Source organism: Osmerus eperlanus, chromosome 21, assembly GCF_963692335.1.
Source record: "Osmerus eperlanus chromosome 21, fOsmEpe2.1, whole genome shotgun sequence".
Classification (NCBI taxonomy): domain Eukaryota; kingdom Metazoa; phylum Chordata; class Actinopteri; order Osmeriformes; family Osmeridae; genus Osmerus; species Osmerus eperlanus.
Genome location: NC_085038.1, coordinates 818,360 through 836,484, shown reverse-complemented (window position 1 = coordinate 836,484; position 18,125 = coordinate 818,360). Strand labels below are relative to the sequence as shown.

Sequence of the window (18,125 nt, the reverse complement as noted above, 5' to 3'; positions counted from 1 at the left end):
TTACTTTACACTGTGTCTGGCATCACCAGCTCACCGGCCAGGGAGTTTGGGCGTGGCATCCCTGAGGAGGAGGGGCTGTGGGCGGGGCACTGGGGGCGGGGCCGGGTGGGGGAGGGGGTCCTGGGCGGGGCATCATGGCCGCTGGGGGGGCAAGGAGGCAGGGGGTCGGGGCTCCTATGGCAGCCATCTTTAGGAAGCTCCAGGCTGGAGGTGCTGCGACCATCCTGCTCTGAGGAGCTGGAGGCACCTGCTGGGACATGGAGAGGAGAGGGGGAGGAGAGGAGGAGGAGAGGGAGGGGGGAGGTGGAGAGGGAGGTGGAGGAAGAGAGGGAGGAGAAGAGGAGGAGAGGAGGAGGAGAGGGGGAGGAGAGGGAGGGGGAGGTGGTGGATGAGAGGAAGGTGGAGGAGGAGAGGGAGGAGAAGAGGAGGAGAGGAGGAGGAGAGGGAGGAGGTGGAGGAAGAGAGGGAGGGAGGACAGAGGGAGGAGAGGAGGAGAGGGGGAGGAGAGGGGGAGGAGGAGAGGGAGGTGGAGGAGGAGGAGGAGAGGGAGGTGGAGGAGGAGAGGGAGGGGGGAGGTGGAGGGGGAAGAGGTGGAAGAAGTGGGAAGGACAGGAGGAGGAGGAGGAGGAGGAGGAGAGATGAACGAGGTCGTAAGCCCCCTCAACACTAACAGCACCAAACACTAGCACACAGACCAAGCTAAACGATAACCTAAGTTACAAAAGCATAGTCACAGATACTTCCTAAATAAACAAACATATAAATATGAGTGTTTGTGTTTGGCTGAGGCTGCAGCACTGTGTACCCTGTCCCATCACAGCCCAGAGGAGTGACAGCTGAACATATAGATCAAGCGGTTAGGGTGTGCAGGGTGACCCATGACCCTGTCGTATTTACCTATAAATACAGCTCTATTTCAGGGACAAAAGCTTGTCCTATTTTAGAGAGTTCTACCCATATGTAACAAAGACAGCAGTGTCCCAATTTAGTCAGGAGGGAGTAGAGGCTGGAGGCAGAAGAGGCACAGGGATGAAAGAGAGAGAGAGAGCAGGGGGGAGAGAGAGAGGGAAAGAGAGAGAGAGAGACTTGGCTGGGTACAGGGTACAACTTCTGACTACCACCTGAAAGGCATCAGAGAGCTGTTCTCAGAACAGACATGTTCTGGTGCTGCAGCATCATCCATGGTCTGAACACGGAACTGGAAGCCAGGCTCACCTCTGGTCCCGCTAGCCTGGCTGTGCAGCGTGGAGCTGGGGCTGGGGCCGGGGGGGGTCCCACAAGGGCTGGAGGGAGAGGGGGGCAGAGGGGCCCCCCCAGCACCGAGGGTGGGGCCGGGGCTGTCAGAGCAGGGAGATGGGGTGCTGCAGGTCAGTGTGGAGCTGGGGCTCAGATCCTGGGGGGGGGAGTAAAAGGGGGGAGGGAGGGAGGGATGGAAGAGGGGTGACAGGAGAGAGAGAGTGAGTAGATTTGTATTTAGCTCTCCTCTTTCTTGGCCTCCTTTCCTGCTGTACCCACACGCCTGGGCTGTATGTAGGTCAAGGTGTGTGTGTGCGTGTGTGTGTGCGTACGCGTGAATCAATACCCCCTGCCCACCCTATCACTCAGCAGACACTCATATCACCCCTCCACACACACACACACCTCCCACACCCATCCATCGTCATCATCTCAAACACAGACCACGTCACAGCCCTCCCCTCGTCCAGCCCGCTCACAGACAGGGATGTTTCTGATCAACCAGGGATAGGAGAGCAGCTGAATCAGATGAGGGCTGTTCCCATCTTGCCCCACTCTCATCTATCTCAGCCAGGACAGGACACATTGCTCACAGCAGAAACGCTGTGGCAGCGAGGCAGGCTGGATCTGGAGCTCCTGGGGGGCGGAGGATGTTGAGAAAGTGGGCCATGCTAGGAGGCGGAGAGGAGGCTGGAGGAGGAGAGGAGGCTGGAGGGGGAGAGGAGGCTGGAGGGGGAGAGGAGGCTGGAGGAGGAGAGGAGGCTGGAGGGGGAGAGGAGGCTGGAGGAGGAGAGGAGGCTGGAGGGGGAGAGGAGGCTGGAGGGGGAGAGGAGGCTGGAGGGGGAGAGGAGGCTGGAGGAGGAGAGGAGGCTGGAGGAGGAGAGGAGGCTGTAGTGGGAGAGGAGGCTGGAGGAGGAGAGGAGGCTGGAGGAGGAGAGGAGGCTGGAGGAGGAGAGGAGGCTGGAGGAGGAGAGGAGGCTGGAGGAGGAGAGGAGGCTGGAGGAGGAGAGGAGGCTGGAGGGGGAGAGGAGGCTGGAGGGGGAGAGGAGGCTGGAGGAGGAGAGGAGGCTGGAGGAGGAGAGGAGGCTGGAGGGGGAGAGGAGGCTGGAGGAGGAGAGGAGGCTGGAGGAGGAGAGGAGGCTGGAGGAGGAGAGGAGGCTGGAGGAGAGGAGGCTGGAGGAGGAGAGGAGACAGCCACAAGCAGCCTCACCAGCCTCCAGATTAAACTGAACACATTGCCGTGAGCGCCATGTTTACCTTCAAATCTACAGTCTGTCTTGTCTCTGCGACCCAGAGCGGCACCACAGCTGGCTTTAACAGGTGTGGGTCTCAAACACATACAGTGTAGGACTGGTGATAAATAAGGCTATTAGAGACCGAGCGTCTCAGAGTAGAATAGATTGTTTGCTCCTTTATCAATCGGAATCGACCCCAGAGAAATACATCCATATCCATCCCATCTGACACAACCTCAACAGCACATCCCACTCCTCAGCGACACGCACGACAACCCCCTCCTCTACACACACCAGCCTCCCTCCCCCCTGTCCGTGCCTCACCTTGTCCCTGCGGTCCTCCATGGGGCGTCTGGCTGAGGCAGGGTTCCCTTCTCCCAGCAAGAAGCCCAGCCTGGTCATCAGTTCCTGGGTAGAGACGGAGCAGCAGAGCTGGGGCTCCGCATGGAGGTCTGGAACACAGACAGGAGGACAGATGGATGGTTTGAATCAGCCTTAACCGGCTCAGTTGAGCCTCAGCTTGGCTCAGAGCGGCGTGGGGAGGAGCGGGAAAGAGAGCAGTCCTGCTGCTCTGCTGCTCTGCCTCCACAGGTCAGTGTAGTCCTGACTGGCATTAGGGATGCAGCCAGTGGCTTCTCAGTCCCGGGCTGTGCGAGGCGGATCTGTGGGTGTGCACGCTAGCTCGTCAATAGGTGCCTCCCAGTGTGAGTCGTGTGTGTGTGTGTGTGTGTGTGTGTGTGTGTGTGTGTGTGTGTGTGTGTGTGTGTGTGTGTGTGTGTGTGTGTGTGTGTGTGTGTGTGTGTGTGTGGAGGAGACAGGCTGTGAATGTCGATGAGCTCAGCCCTGGCCCTCCAGTAGGAGAGTGAGAAACCTCTACTCTGCTCTACTCTGCTCTACTCTGCTCTACTCTACTCTGTTCTGCTCTGTTCTGTTCTGCTCTGCTCTGCTCTGTTCTGCTCTGCTCTACTCTGCTATGCTCTACTCTACTATGCTCTACTCTACTCTGCTCTGCTCTGTTCTGCCCAATGTTCTGCTCTGCTCTACTCTACTCTACTCTACTCTACTCTGCTCTGCTCTGCTCTACTTTGCTCTACTCTACTTTGCTCTACTCTACTCTACTGTTCTGCTCTGCTCGGCTCTGCTCTACTCTGCTCTACTTTACTCTACTCTACTCTGCTCTGCTCTGCTCTATTCTGCTCTGCTCTACTCTGCTCTGCCTCTACTGGTCCGCTCTGCCTGTCTCCAGAACCATCCCTCCAGAGCATCATATGTGTCTGCTCTGGCTGTAGCTGCTCCGTAGAGCTAGCGACGCTGAGGACCAGGAGGAGGAACATTCCAGGAGGTGTAGGAATGAGACTTCTGTTTCATCACCTCTCTAGGAGCACCCATGTCGTTTATTTTCTCTTCAACAAGCTCTCTCTCCCCCCCTCTCTCTCCTTCCCTCCCTTCCCCTCTCTCTCTCCCCCTCCCTCCCTCCTCTCTCCCCCCCTCTCTCTCTCCCTCCCCCCTCTCTCTCTCTCCCTCCCCCCCTCTCTCTCTCTGTCTCTCCCTTCCCCTCTCTCTCTCCCCCTCCCTCCCCCCTCTCTCCCCCCCTCTCTCTCTCCCTCCCCCCCTCTCTCTCTCCCTCCCCCCCTCTCTCTCTCTATGTCTCTCCCCCTCTCTCTCTCTTCTGTGGGTGTTCAGGCTCTTACTGATCCTAAAGAAATGCAGGTTTTTGTACGTGAGGTAAATTACTTAGTCCAAAGTAAAGACGAGGCCTGGATAGAAGACTCTGTGGTATTAGACTCTCCCTTCAATAGTGAATCATACAGTCATCCATTACTAGTGATTAATTGTTAGTGGAATAGAAAAGCAAATGCTAAGCATTGCCAAGTAACAGTGGTTTTGAAAAGCAAACCTATTCATCATAGGCCTATATGCAGTTAGCAAATTATAGCCCTTACAAGGTTGATTTCTCTTTTTAAGGAGAACAGCAGATGAAGACGTCACAGCAGATGAAGCAGGAAGGAGGAGGAGCCTCGTGACACTCAGAGCGCCTGGCGCCGGTCATTTGACCAGGGGGGAAGAAATAACACCTCCTTTCATGACTTTACCTGGATCCTGATACCTGGATCCTGATACCTGGATCCTGATACCTGGATCCTGATACCTGGATCCTGATACCTGGATCCTGATACCTGGATCCTGATACCTGGATCCAGTATGAGCGTTTTATCACTGTGTGTCCATACATTTACTAAATCACACTGGGAAGATCAGTTTGAAGCTATTACTCTCCTGTTATCTGACAGCTTCTCGTCGGCCATGTCTTCTCCTGGCTGCACACGCATTAGGAGCGTCGCAGTAAAACAGGTGCTGATCAGCAACACTGTGTTTGTAAACACAGCGGCCCCGCAGAGGAGAGAATGGTAGGCTGACACGGGCACAGCTTCAGAGGAGCGCCTGGTGGGCTGACACGGGCACAGCTTCAGAGTCTGTCTCCGTGCCGTGAAGGAAACTCTGGGGGTGACCATGAGCACCATCATGCCGTTGCCGTTGGTTACGGGAAGCAGAGAGGAGCCGCTAGGCAACGGGTAGGACAGGATGCTCAAGAGTGATAGACAGGCACACAGACAGGCAGACAGACAGACAGACAGACAGGCAGGCAGACAGGCAGGCAGACAGGCAGACAGAGACAGACAGGCAAGCACACAGACAGACAGACAGACAGACACTCCCTCAGGGATAACTAAGTCCAGTCACAAAAGCAGCTGGACAGACTTGGTGTGGATTGATGTCGTGCCCTGAACATCCACGACTGAGAAACACACAGAGTCAAAGGGGAAACACTGCTGAGCCCCAGACAGGAGAAAAACTGGAGAAACACTCATACGCATGTGATACGCAAACACTCGAATCGCTAAATAATATCTCAAACACATGCACTGAAAAACAATAGAGAAGCTAAATACCAGATCATTTTATTGTCCTTCTGGAATATTTACTTCACATCACTCCCTTCTTCTCTTTCTCTCCCTCTCTCTGTCTCTCTCCATTCATACCATCTCTCACAAATGAGCAAACACTGCCACCCCCCCCACCCACACACACACACACACACACACACTCACCTTTGTAGCACGCCTTGTCGTGGTTTCCAGCGTAGACAATGGCTTCACCAGGAAAGCAGAAGCCCTCCTCGTAGTCCTCTCTCCTGATCAGCCCTCCACTCCGGAAAACACAGAACGAGGGAGGGAGGGGAGAGCAAGACGGGGAGAGAGAGAGGAGAGAGAGAGGGAGAGAGAGAGAGGAATAGAAAGAGAGAGGAGGGGTGAGGCGAAAGAAAGAGAGAGGGAGAGAGAGAGAGAGAGAGAGAGAGAGAGAGAGAGAGAGAGAGAGAGAGAGAGAGAGAGAGAGAGAGGAGGGGGAGAGAGGGGAGGGGGAGAGAGAGGAGGGGGATAGGAGAGAGAAAGAGAGATAGAGGAATAGAAAGAGAGACAAAGACCGAGAGAGGAGAGAAAGAAATTAATCTCTTCCAGATGGGATTTGCGGTGCGGAATTTGAATTTTCTCCCACAAGTTGGCCAGAGCCCTGATACATTAAACACAACAGACTAAATATGCACCATCCACTGGTCACCTCTCAAAACAGCAGCTACTGGTCTCCCTGGTCCCAATACCAGGGAGACCAGTAGTCTCTCTCTCCCTGGTCCCAGTACCAGGGAGAGAGGGAACAAAAGAGAGGGATGAAGGTGGAGAGTAAAAGAAAAGAGAAAACGTGGGATGCATTTAATGTGCAGACAGTACGTCCATCTTTGGTCAGGCACTGTGTCTTAGACTGCTTTAGGCGCTGTTTACATTTGACATCCTTGTCCTAACCCTAACCCTAAAGCAGTAAACTTGTCCCACCTTCATGTTCACGTGTGGAGGAACGCACAACTGTGGCCCACACTGACACCTGGTGGTCAGAGGCTAGAATGGCAGGGAACAGGAAGGATTGGTGACATTTACACTGTCGTCATTTAGCAAATTTGATGTGAGAGAGAGCGAAGGAATGAGGGATGGAAATATAGTGATCATTCTTCTTTGTGGAAATGCCTCCCATCTTTGAGAACATATTAAAAACTGTCACTTTGTCCAGAGCAGGAGTCTCCCAGTGGTCCAGGAAGAGCTAGCCTCGAGGTTCACCCCAACACTAACCCAGCACAGCAGGAAGAGCTAGCCTCGAGGTTCACCCCAACACTAACCCAGCACAGCAGGAAGAGCTAGCCTCGAGGTTCACCCCAACACTAACCCAGCACAGCAGGAAGAGCTAGCCTCGAGGTTCACCCCAACACTAACCCAGCACAGCAGGAAGAGCTAGCCTCGAGGTTCACCCCAACACTAACCCAGCACAGCAGGAAGAGCTAGCCTCGAGGTTCACCCCAACACTAACCCAGCACAGCAGGAAGAGCTAGCCTCGAGGTTCACCCCAACACTAACCCAGCACAGCAGGAAGAGCTAGCCTCGAGGTTCACCCCAACACTAACCCAGCACAGCAGGAAGAGCTAGCCTCGAGGTTCACCCCAACACTAACCCAGCACAGCAGGAAGAGCTAGCCTCGAGGTTCACCCCAACACTAACCCAGCACAGCAGGAAGAGCTAGCCTCGAGGTTCACCCCAACACTAACCCAGCACAGCAGGAAGAGCTAGCCTCGAGGTTCACCCCAACACTAACCCAGCACAGCAGGAAGAGCTAGCCTCGAGGTTCACCCCAACACTAACCCAGCACAGCAGGAAGAGCTAGCCTCGAGGTTCACCCCAACACTAACCCAGCACAGCAGGAAGAGCTAGCCTCGAGGTTCACCCCAACACTAACCCAGCACAGCAGGAAGAGCTAGCCTCGAGGTTCACCCCAACACTAACCCAGCACAGCAGGAAGAGCTAGCCTCGAGGTTCACCCCAACACTAACCCAGCACAGCAGGAAGAGCTAGCCTCGAGGTTCACCCCAACACTAACCCAGCACAGCAGGAAGAGCTAGCCTCGAGGTTCACCCCAACACTAACCCAGCACAGCAGGAAGAGCTAGCCTCGAGGTTCACCCCAACACTAACCCAGCACAGCAGGAAGAGCTAGCCTCGAGGTTCACCCCAACACTAACCCAGCACAGCAGTTTGCTAGAGTGGGTCTACTGTACACAACCTTTCTCGAAGCTCCATCACTTACACCCCTGTCCTTAAACCAGCGTTTCTCCACCCCAGTCCTCGGGGCCCCCTGTCCTGCATGTTCTAGATGTTTCCCTGTCCTGCATGTTCTAGATGTTTCCCTGCTCCAACACTCCTGATTCTAATGAATGGGTCGTTATGAAGCTCAGCAGAAGCATGGTAACAAACATTCATTCACCACCTGCGACTGAATTCCATCCACCACCACGACTTCTTCACCGAGGGAGACCACTCCAACTTCCCTTCTTGTAGCATGGACTTCCTGTTGCTAAACCTCAGTAATTTCTAACTTCAGTCATCAACCACATGGGGAGTTCTTGATTAGAATAATAATTCTAAAGCGATAAACACTTGAGGAAAATGGGAACATTTCCACGCCCAAACTCTTCTGGTGACACAACAACAGACTCACAGAATATTCTGCGAGCGTTTAAAGAGACAGAGAGTGAGAACAGGGCGATGTTTGTCATCCCTGGGCAGGCGCAGAGGAGCGTCTGTTGTGATTTACCTGGAGACTGCATGTAGGACTGTGAGGGCGCCATGCAGGAGGGGCGGGGGAGGAGAGGGGAGGAGGGCAGAGACATGGACACGCCCTTGGCCAGTCTCAGCCTCCGGCTGGGGGTTCGAGAGCAGCGGGGCTCCTGGTGGTGCGATCCCTCCCCAGCGTCTCTGCGATGGCCACTCTGGTGCCTGTTGGAGGCTTGGGGGAGGAGAGATGTCTTGAGTTAGCAGGCACTTTCATCCACAGTTTATTGACTCTAACAGCCTTTCGGCTGTCAGAGTCAATAAACGGCAACATCTCTACTACAATGGTGGCAATACAGTGAAGACTGGCCATGGGCAGAGTCAGGGATTCAAGACAAAGGGCATGTTTGAGGAAGTTTAAAAGCACTTCAAGATGTCGCTGACGTGTTGCTACTTTGCACTGCGAGAAAAAATTATTATAATAATGTTAGAACTATGCACCTCTAACCTTGATCTTCTGTATTTCAATGTGCTCTGTTGGTCGCTTTGGAAGAAAGCGTGTTTAACATGTAAATGTCAGAGCACTTCTTTACTTCCGTAGGTCTCCCCTCTGTTAGAAAGCTTAGTGGCACGTCCAGACCTAACTGAACATGGGAACAAATAGACATGCTGTGACGACAGTATCTGGCTTTAGGGGGGAGAAACTTTCCACAGGCCCTTTCAGCTGCCCCTGGGCCTCTGCCCTTCTGGGAAACATATGCTGCTCATCATGTGTTGCTGCTAGCGCTTCCCAGGTCTCTACACTAGAACAGCTCTGTGGTGTGGGTTTCACTATACGCATTAAAACACTGTGTCTTAACTCTGCTGAGAAGGGTACTGACACAAGCACAGGAAAAAATATATTGAAAATGTTTGCAAAACGGTGCAAATGGTATAAATTATGCATGGCCCCTGTTCCACGAACATTCAGTTCTTTCTCTATCAAACCTTGTTAGAGGTAATTCTCATTTTTCCTCATTACAGGACCAACACACTCACAGTTCTGTTACAGGCCCATTTGACTGTGTTTTAGCAGTATTTCTCTGACACAATTCTCTTCTTCCTCCTTGCCAGCAAGAGCAGAACAGCTAAATATTTGATGAGCAACATGTTCATTTATCTGTCTTGCGTCCAGATTTCTCCCCAGCTTCTGAAATCGACAATAACGCTGTTATCTATATTCAACGTTTCCCTGAAGTGTTATTAAAAGCCTTCAAGGAAACTGATGTTATATATAAGTAATAGAAAGACCCTCTGAAGAATTAGCCTGTGTAGAACCCTGTGGTTGTGGTAAGGTACAAAACACCTGAAGTGTTTTGTACCTTAAATGTTTGATTTGAATGAAAGTGTTTTATAGCTTGTAGTACCTTAGAGAAATTAAATTACAATGCAGTTCTCACACTTGTGTTTGCTTCAAATAAAAATGCTGGAGTCAGATGCGTCAACTACTGTTGCAATGCAGCCCTTCTGTTTACTAATTCTCCTCATCAACTAGTGATGCTTCTGGTCAGTATCACTAGATATTGGATAACGCTGTCGTTTGCTTTTTGATGTACATGTGTTCCAATGTAAATGTAAGCACATTTGCCTTAACAACGCCTAAGGTTGATCTTATCACATGCCAGTACAAACATAGTTCAATAAAATTAGATGTAGATCTTACCGACCCTGAAAAGTTATGAATTTCAACGCAGTTTTAATGGGTCACGCTGTTTGTCGGAACTTCGCCTGACACACTTAACGAGTGATTGAAGTCCTGGAACATGCGCTCGCTCGTGAACTGGGCTAATTGAAACGGTTCTAAAGCACCGAGGGAAAGATTCAGCCACGCGCTGCATTCTATTAAGGACAAGTCCTACAAATGTGCAGGATCCATTTCAACACTGGGATGAGAATACATAACATTTACTAAAACGTTCTTTTTTTTCTTTTTTACTTTGGATCATCTGAATTTGGACAATCGTAACCTATTTTCTGTGACTATTTCTTTGTCGCTCATTGTGTTAAGTTACGCAGTAGCGTTATGGTGAAGTCACCTGGATCTCCCTTGCTCCTCTTCCCCTCTCCGTCTCGGTTCTTTCCAAATACAGCTTTGAACATTTTCAGAATGTGAGGGATTCTCTGATGGAAGTTTTCTAAAGAAAAAATATATAATTTAATAAAAGCAATTATTTACACCAGTTATTGTTCAACTACACAGTCAGATTGCTGCTACGTGTGGATACTGCGGGGATATCGTTTTTTAGGCTACATGACAGAAATTCAATTAAGTAGCCTAGAATAGGCTGTTTTCAACCCAAAAAAATTGTTGCGAGATTCAACGTAGGCTATCTCACACTAACCTTTCAGTATAAAGCGTCTCATAATGTTATTGTTGATGAATAACAATAGTGCAGATCTTCCATTTCCCATTTTCGTAATCAAATAAGTACATTCCAATGATGACTATGAAAACAAATCGATAACCCCCTACCTATTAGAGGCAGAGTGTGACGTTCGATCCTCCAAGAAAGTACATGGCGCGAAAGGCACGCGCTCCTGGTCCTGTGTTCGGTGGATGAATGGAAGCGCGAGAGCGTGATCCGTGCTTGGAATCAGAACTTGAATAATGTGTCGTCGCGGATCGGTACAGCCTACGTTTATATTGACGCCTGTCCCCAAGGAGAATTACACAATGAAAACCTCAGACATAATGCTACCGAGTTTCAGACATAAATTTAACGACAGATGCCATTTTTTTTTTTTTACTTTTATACAATTTATTTAGTCGACATCGTGATAGACAGACAGATAAAGTGGTCAGTACATTTCCCATACTTGGAATGCTTTGTACATGTTATGATGAGATCTTTAATCTTTACACATTTTCATCCGTGACATACATATCTTAGTCAGTGTTGAACAGTACAGAGAACTGGGCATTTTGGTCAGTCACAATTGGTCACAACTTGAGAAAGTGATCAATAAATAATAAAAAATAATTACTTAACACCAGAGCATACAAAGTCCACACATAGAATACAGAGATAAAACAAAACAGTTTATACTCATTGTATAATTTATCTGTACAAATAGTATTTGACATTTCACATTAAGTATATAACTTCATTACATATTTTTGGCCAACTTACTAGGGAAAGGTATAACCTTTTAGCTTATTTCAACTCAAACATTTCCCCATAATCTCCTTTGCACGTTTATGCCCACCACAGCACCGACGCGCCTCGTTAACCCAACACAGTGCTTCTGCTTACCTAGGACAACTAACCGACGTTACACAGCACTCCGGAAAACAACGAGGTTCCTAATTCTGAATCACACACACATATGCAATCAGCGGCACATATGCGCACGTACAAACACACACACACTTAAATTGAGTTCAATATGGTGTTTACAGTTCCCTAAACCCAGGAGTCGGGGGAGCCGGTGTACTGGTTCGCCAGCTGTGAAGGCCTCCGCGTGGTGGAGTAGAAATCCACGTAGTTGGTATTGGATTTGAGTGTCAGGGTCTGGGTGGCGTACCTTTCCTGCGCGTCCGGGGCAGGGTCCTCCTGGTACGCATCCTCCTCGTAGCCTTGCGGAGACGACAGGTACATTCTGTAGTTGTTGAAAGTCGTCCGGTTCTCTGGTTCGTCGTAAAACGGTTCCTTGTTCTGATGGAAGGATGGACGCGCGAGTGAGCGTTCCCATTTTACAATAAGTAGGCGCAGGAGCATTACTGTAATGGCGTCCTAGTATATATAACAATACGCTACGCAATGAGGGGGGTATTTGAACCTGTGCAAGCTCGCGATCTGCAGTGAAGTGCTCCAACCACTTAGCTTTAGCCACAAATAAACATTATTGTTGTAACAAATGAACGACACAAAATAACTCGGAGTGAGAAGTCTGTGAATGTCTTACTTGTGGCCGTATGAAGTCCTCTCTTGTCGGGGAACAATAGGAGCCTATAAAATATGGTGTTTGTTTTTCTGATCCTGGAGGAGAAAAACACAGATCACTAATACAGACTTTAAAAAGGGTGGCTCAAATCAAGCAACCTGATCGGCTCATAGCCATTGGTTCACTACTGTATGCGTCCGTTAGTCCGTTAAAACGTTAGCTCTAGCTAGCTAGACAACAAACGAAATGAGCTATCAAACTGAAACATTTAATGCTAACTTCGACCTACGATTGTTAACTAGCTATCATAATGGAAACATTTAAGGTTAACTTCGACCCACGATAATTAGAGCTAGCTAACAAACCAATTTTTTGCCAGCTAGCTAACAAAATGCCAACAAATTCAATTAATAAAAGAATATGCTAGAGCTAACTGCTAGAGTTTACGTTATATGATGAATTCTGCACTTCTCTTCTGCACTTTTGTTCTACTCTGCACAACTCCAACCTACGTCAGGATCAATAACGTGAGTTGACTTGAACCAAGTTCCCAGTTTTTTATTTTATTTTTTAAGTTCCCAGTGTTATGTAGTGAATCGGATCGGCAACATTACGACCTGCTCGCTGATGTTTCTGTAAACTGTTGTCTCCGTAGTACGTATCTAGTTGCATAGATGACTGCGCCCTCTGATTGTTGTAGCTGAGCCTGCGGATGCCTAGCATGGCTGGAGATGACGTGGCACTGCCGCCTGCAAGAACAACAGAGAACATTTTCTTTTCTTTTTAGATTGGGGTTGCCTTAGTTGTTTGCCTGGAATTTGGTTCAGGGTTGGTATGGTGTTGGGTCAGGGGTAAGTATAGGTGTTGGGTCAGAGGTCAGTATAGGTGTTGGGTCAGGGGTCAGTATAGGTGTTGGGTCAGGGGTCAGTATGGTGTTGGGTCAGGGGTTGGTATGGTGTTGGGTCAGGGGTCAGTATAGGTGTTGGGTCAGGGGTCAGTATGGTGTTGGGTCAGGGGTCGGTATGGTGTTGGGTCAGGGGTCGGTATGGTGTTGGGTCAGGGGTTGGTATGGTGTTGGGTCAGGGGTCGGTATGGTGTTGGGTCAGGGGTCGGTATGGTGTTGGGTCAGGGGTCAGTATGGTGTTGGGTCAGGGGTTGGTATGGTGTTGGGTCAGGGGTCGGTATGGTGTTGGGTCAGGGGTCAGTATGGTGTTGGGTCAGGGGTCAGTATGATGTTGGGTCAGGGGTTGGTATGGTGTCGGGGAGTCAGGTGGCTGAGTGGTTAGGGAATCGGGCTAGTAATCTAAAGGTTGCCAGTTCGATTCCCGGCCGTGCCAAATGACGTTGTGTCCTTGGGCAAGGCACTTCACCCTACTTGCCTCGGGGGGAATGTCCCTGTACTTACTGTAAGTCGCTCTGGATAAGAGCATCTGCTAAATGACTAAATGTAAATGTAATGTAATGGGTCAGGGGTCAGTATGGTGTTGGGTCAGGGTTAGGGGCTGTATAGAGGCTCTCACCTGTCTGGATGACAGGAGACATGTGGAGGGTGCTGGTGGGCAGGGTGGGCTGAGACCGGTATTTGTCCCGCTCCAGAGTGGACACCGGGGTGATGAAGTGAGTGTGTGTCCAGCCGTCCTGCAGAGCACAGCAGGGAGGAGACAGGCTTAGAACAGACTCTGACTCAGTACAGACCAGAGGCGTTGTTAAACATAAAACTCTACTGGGGCACCGGCCCCTAATTCATATCCCTTTTTTTTTCTTTCAAGTTCGCTGTGCACAATGCACTACTAGGCTATAGAAACTACCCTTGCTTAACCCACTATACAACAGTTCAGGGACGCAAGTTTGATATCATCTTTGGCAGAGACATCAATAGTTAATTTTTTTTCGCATTAATTTGAGCGCAAATCCTGTTTTTTTGAGCTTCATGTCATATTGTTTTTATGTCATATTGTTATCAAAATAAGATGATCGGTAGGCCTATCATTTAGAAACTATCTTTAGTTTTGTAATGTTTTCTTAGCCTACCTCAATTCTGATTTGTGTTCCGAGTCCGACACCTGGCGGGTACTCCAAACAGCAGGTCATGTGACATACCCGGGTAAGTTAACTCCCCAGCTGACACCCAGCGTTGTAGCAACATTGCCAGTGGGTTGCTGCAACATTGTGAATCAGCTGCTGGGTTAATTTACCCGGTATGTTGCATAACCTGCTTTCTGGAATACCCCCATGGACTCCTGTGTGAGTGCTGCAGTGGCTATTTGTCAAGCACAGAAGAGTGCGCTGACATGGAATTCTGCATGCATATAGTTTTATGTTTTCGGTTAAACACTTTTACAAGCGTTGATTGGGATACTGCGTAATTTTTTTCCGGGATTATCAATCTAAATGAATGCACTGACTAATAAAGTAAATTGTTAAAACTCAAACTTTAGATTTTACTGGGGCACAGCAGATTTATACTGGGGCACGTGCCCCAGTAAAAAGGGTATAACGATGCCCCTGCTACAGACTCAGACTCAGTACAGACTCAGACTCGGTACAGACTCAGTACAGACTCAGACTCAGTACAGACTCAGTACAAACTCAGTACAGACTCAGACTCGGTTCAGACTCGGTTCAGACTCAGTACAGACTCAGTACAGACTCAGACTCAGTACAGACTCAGAGTACAGAAGTACAGCAGGTGTTGAGGAAGTGGGCGTGGCCATGGCCATGCTCACCTGTCTGTAGAGGGAGCGCAGGTCTCTGTACTGCCACAGAGTGTTCAACACCTGGCCTGAAGCCTTCACCACCTTCACAGAGTACCTGGGACAGGAACAGGAAGTTACAGGAACTTCCCCTTCCTCCAGCCCAGACAGGAAGTTACACACATCTGCCTTTGCTCTCCCCACCCCCCTTCTCCAGCCCAGACAGGAAGTACTGTATCATGAGGGGTTATCACTGTACTCATTACTGTGGGTGTGACATGGCATGTTGTATATGCAGAGATTGCAAAAGTAGACATCCTTTACTCATTTAAGTACAGATACTCATGTTTAAAAATATTCTGAGTCCTCATCAAGTACTCTTGAATGAAAATGTTCCCCCCAAAAGAATTCCTAACTGAAAAATAAATTAGATTTGTTCTACCTTTCCAAAACTTTTTTCAAAAACTTTTTTTCAAAACGTTTTTCCTAAACTTTTGGAGGGGAGAGAACAGAGAATCCTTTTTTTTTTTTTTACTATTTAAAAAATGTTTTCGGCCTTTCAAAACTTTTTTCAAAATGTTTGGAGAGGAGAGGGGAGAACAGAAAAACCTTTTTTTTCAAAACATTTTTTCAGAAATATTTTTTCAACCTTTTGAAACTTTTCTTTCACACACAGGAAAGGAGATAATGTTGTAATGCGTGTCTGTACCCCTTGCCCCGGCCCTTGCTGATGTGGACCAGCTTCTCGATGCCCCCCGTGTCGGCCAGGGCCTTGGCGTTCTCCGTGTTCCTGCTGGTCACCTCGTGCAGCGTGCAGCAGATGGATGCCACCGTGTCGTCTGACAGCAGCGAGGGGCTGGACCCCGGGAGACGGTTCACCAGGTCACGCATGGCGTACTTACCTGACACACACACAGGGAGACACACACACACACATGCAGGGAGACACACACACACATGCAGGGAGACACACACACACACACACACACATGCAGGGAGACACACACACACACATGCAGGGAGACACACACACACACATGCAGGGAGACACACACACACACATGCAGGGAGACACACACACATGCAGGGAGACACACACACACACACATGCAGGGAGACACACACACACACAAGGTTTGATAGCTCAGCACCTTTCCAATAATCAATTCCATCAATTTCCCAACTCAAACAGACGAACCGCACAAATCTCCCCCACGCTCCACCCAGAGGGCCTGACTGACCTATGAGCTCCTTGTTCCTGCTGTCCAAGGCCATGTTCCTGAGGGCCGTGGCCACGGAGCAGACCACACGGTCGTTATCCATCCTCAGCAGCTCCACCAGGATGGGCAGGCCCTTCTCCTTACGCACCGCCGCCCGGATGTACGCCGCAAACTGGGATGTAGACATACACAAGGGGGTATACACACACACACACAGGTCAGTAGACACACACATTCTTTTATACTTACTGAATGTCTATCTCACACACACTCTCACACACACACAAACACACAAATACTCTGTCACACTTACACACTCTCCATCTCACACACTCACATTCTCTCTCTCCCTCACACACCTTCCAGTTGCCGGCAGACAGGTTCTGCAGGGAGCCGGCGGAGCCCTCCAGGGTGGCAGGGTTGGAGCTCTCGGCCAGCAGGCCCAGGTAAGGCTTCACCACAGCCGGGTGCCACAGCATCTCAGCCCCCTTAGGAGGCTTGGAAAAGCCAGGGATGGGCCCCACGCCGTCCCACTGGAGACACACACACACACAGTGTCTGGGGAGTGGGAAAGAAGTGGCTGTTCCTGTGAAGTGATTCCTATCTAAGCTGAGCAAGTCAAAACATCAGAGCTGTCCTGACTTAAGTCCTGAATAGTAAAAGTGTTTTTTGTCATTTCAGGACCTTTCATCATCTCAGTCTCACGCCGTCCAGCCCCGTTACCTTCCCGTCCAGCCCCGTTACCTTCCCGTCCATCCCCGTTACCTTCCCGTCCAGCCCCGTTACCTTCCCGTCCAGCCCCGTTACCGTCCCGTCCAGCCCCGTTACCTTCCCGTCCAGCCCCGTTACCATCCCGTCCAGCCCCGTTACCTTCCCGTCCAGCCCCTTTACCTTCCCGTCCAGCCCCGTTACCTTCCCGTCCAGCCCCGTTACCTTCCCGTCCAGCCCCGTTACCGTCCCGTCCAGCCCCGTTACCTTCCCGTCCAGCCCCGTTACCTTCCAGCCCCGTTACCTTCCCATCCAGCCCCGTTACCTTCCCGTCTAGCCCCGTTACCGTCCAGCCCCGTTACCTTCCCATCCAGCCCCGTTACCTTCCTGTCCAGCCCCGTTACCTTCCAGCCCCGTTACCTTCCCGTCCAGCCACTCCCTCTTCTTTTTCTTCCTCATGCGGCCCCAGCAGAGGTAGTCGTAGTCTTGGTTGGCCGAGCCGAAGCCCAAGAGCCCGTCCACTTCCTGGACCCCCAGCAGACGGGACGAGGGCATCTCGATCTCCAGCCGGTAAGAAAGGTTCCTCAGCGTGCACACGCAGTTCTCCACTATCTGCAGGGGACACATTTCAGTGACGCACACCCATAGGAACATTTACATACGCATAAGCGTGTATATTTATATATATAATATATTTATCTTTGTATTTATATATGAATATATCTTGCTAGGTTGGCTGAGCAAGACACAACAAGGAGTTACATAATAAATCAACACACAAACGTAGGCCCCACTACTCACAGTAACCCCCCTGACCCCTGACCCCCTGACCCCTGACCCCGGGGGCGGAGACACACCTTGCTGTCGAAGTCGGAGGTGTGGACGCAAGCCTTGATGACGTAGAGGAGGGAGTCGACCAGCCCATCACAGCAGCGCAGCTGCCCTCTCGCCTCCTCCCCGGCTGAACTGAGGTTCCTGGGGACCACACACACACACACACACACACACACACAAATGCGGGTAGAATTCGGCTGTGGCGGGTAAAGCAGTCAGTCTTACTAGCCACTTTGGCGGGTGGACTTCTATATCTCTCTATATATATTTTTTTTTATGTAGCAGGGCTGCCAACTCTCACGCATTTCAACCAATTCACACGCTCTCACGCCACACATTGTATTTCTCACGCTGTTGGTTGTGTTTATTTTTTTAAGTTTGCAACCATGTTGTAGACTAGTCTTCTCAAAACATCTAAAATAATAAACTCATTGCAGGGTTTTCAAGCCTCACGCATTGACTGTGAGACACACGCATTTCAACATTCATTCTCGCTTTCACACATACAGAAACATACAATATAAGATAAACATTTGTTTGTTGGACATTTGGGAATCGGAATTGATTAATGATGTTGTTTATAAATATTTAAGTTGACAAAGTTTTGCTTGTGGGTTTTTTTCAGTTT

At 50.0% G+C, this 18,125-nt stretch overlaps 2 protein-coding genes across 4 annotated transcripts in view; both read right to left on the bottom strand.

Annotated features, from left to right (window-relative positions):
• The window catches only part of LOC134007714 (protein TANC1-like), a 35,077-nt gene extending 24,330 nt beyond the window's left edge, over positions 1 to 10,747 (bottom strand). For 2 of the 3 annotated variants that reach the window (XM_062447346.1, XM_062447347.1), the window contains exons 1-7: positions 10,500 to 10,632; positions 10,194 to 10,292; positions 8,162 to 8,353; positions 5,582 to 5,674; positions 2,796 to 2,923; positions 1,216 to 1,393; positions 35 to 250 (exon numbers count right to left, since the gene is read on the bottom strand). In XM_062447346.1, coding sequence (XP_062303330.1) covers positions 35 to 250; positions 1,216 to 1,393; positions 2,796 to 2,923; positions 5,582 to 5,674; positions 8,162 to 8,353; positions 10,194 to 10,292; positions 10,500 to 10,569 — 976 coding nt within the window. In that variant the 5' untranslated portion in view covers positions 10,570 to 10,632. Of the gene's footprint in view, positions 1 to 34; positions 251 to 1,215; positions 1,394 to 2,795; positions 2,924 to 5,581; positions 5,675 to 8,161; positions 8,354 to 10,193; positions 10,293 to 10,499 lie in introns of all 3 variants that reach the window. The other variant, XM_062447348.1, reaches the window with a different exon arrangement.
• Positions 10,748 to 10,906: 159 nt separating this feature from the next.
• Positions 10,907 to 18,125, bottom strand: part of LOC134007829 (plakophilin-4-like) — an 18,611-nt gene continuing 11,392 nt past the window's right edge. Inside the window, 10 exon segments of the mRNA XM_062447538.1 lie at positions 10,907 to 11,813; positions 12,064 to 12,137; positions 12,660 to 12,791; positions 13,563 to 13,680; positions 14,769 to 14,853; positions 15,445 to 15,637; positions 15,977 to 16,127; positions 16,315 to 16,488; positions 17,084 to 17,275; positions 17,521 to 17,638. Of these exon segments, the coding sequence (XP_062303522.1) occupies positions 11,562 to 11,813; positions 12,064 to 12,137; positions 12,660 to 12,791; positions 13,563 to 13,680; positions 14,769 to 14,853; positions 15,445 to 15,637; positions 15,977 to 16,127; positions 16,315 to 16,488; positions 17,084 to 17,275; positions 17,521 to 17,638 (1,489 nt within the window). The 3' untranslated portion in view covers positions 10,907 to 11,561.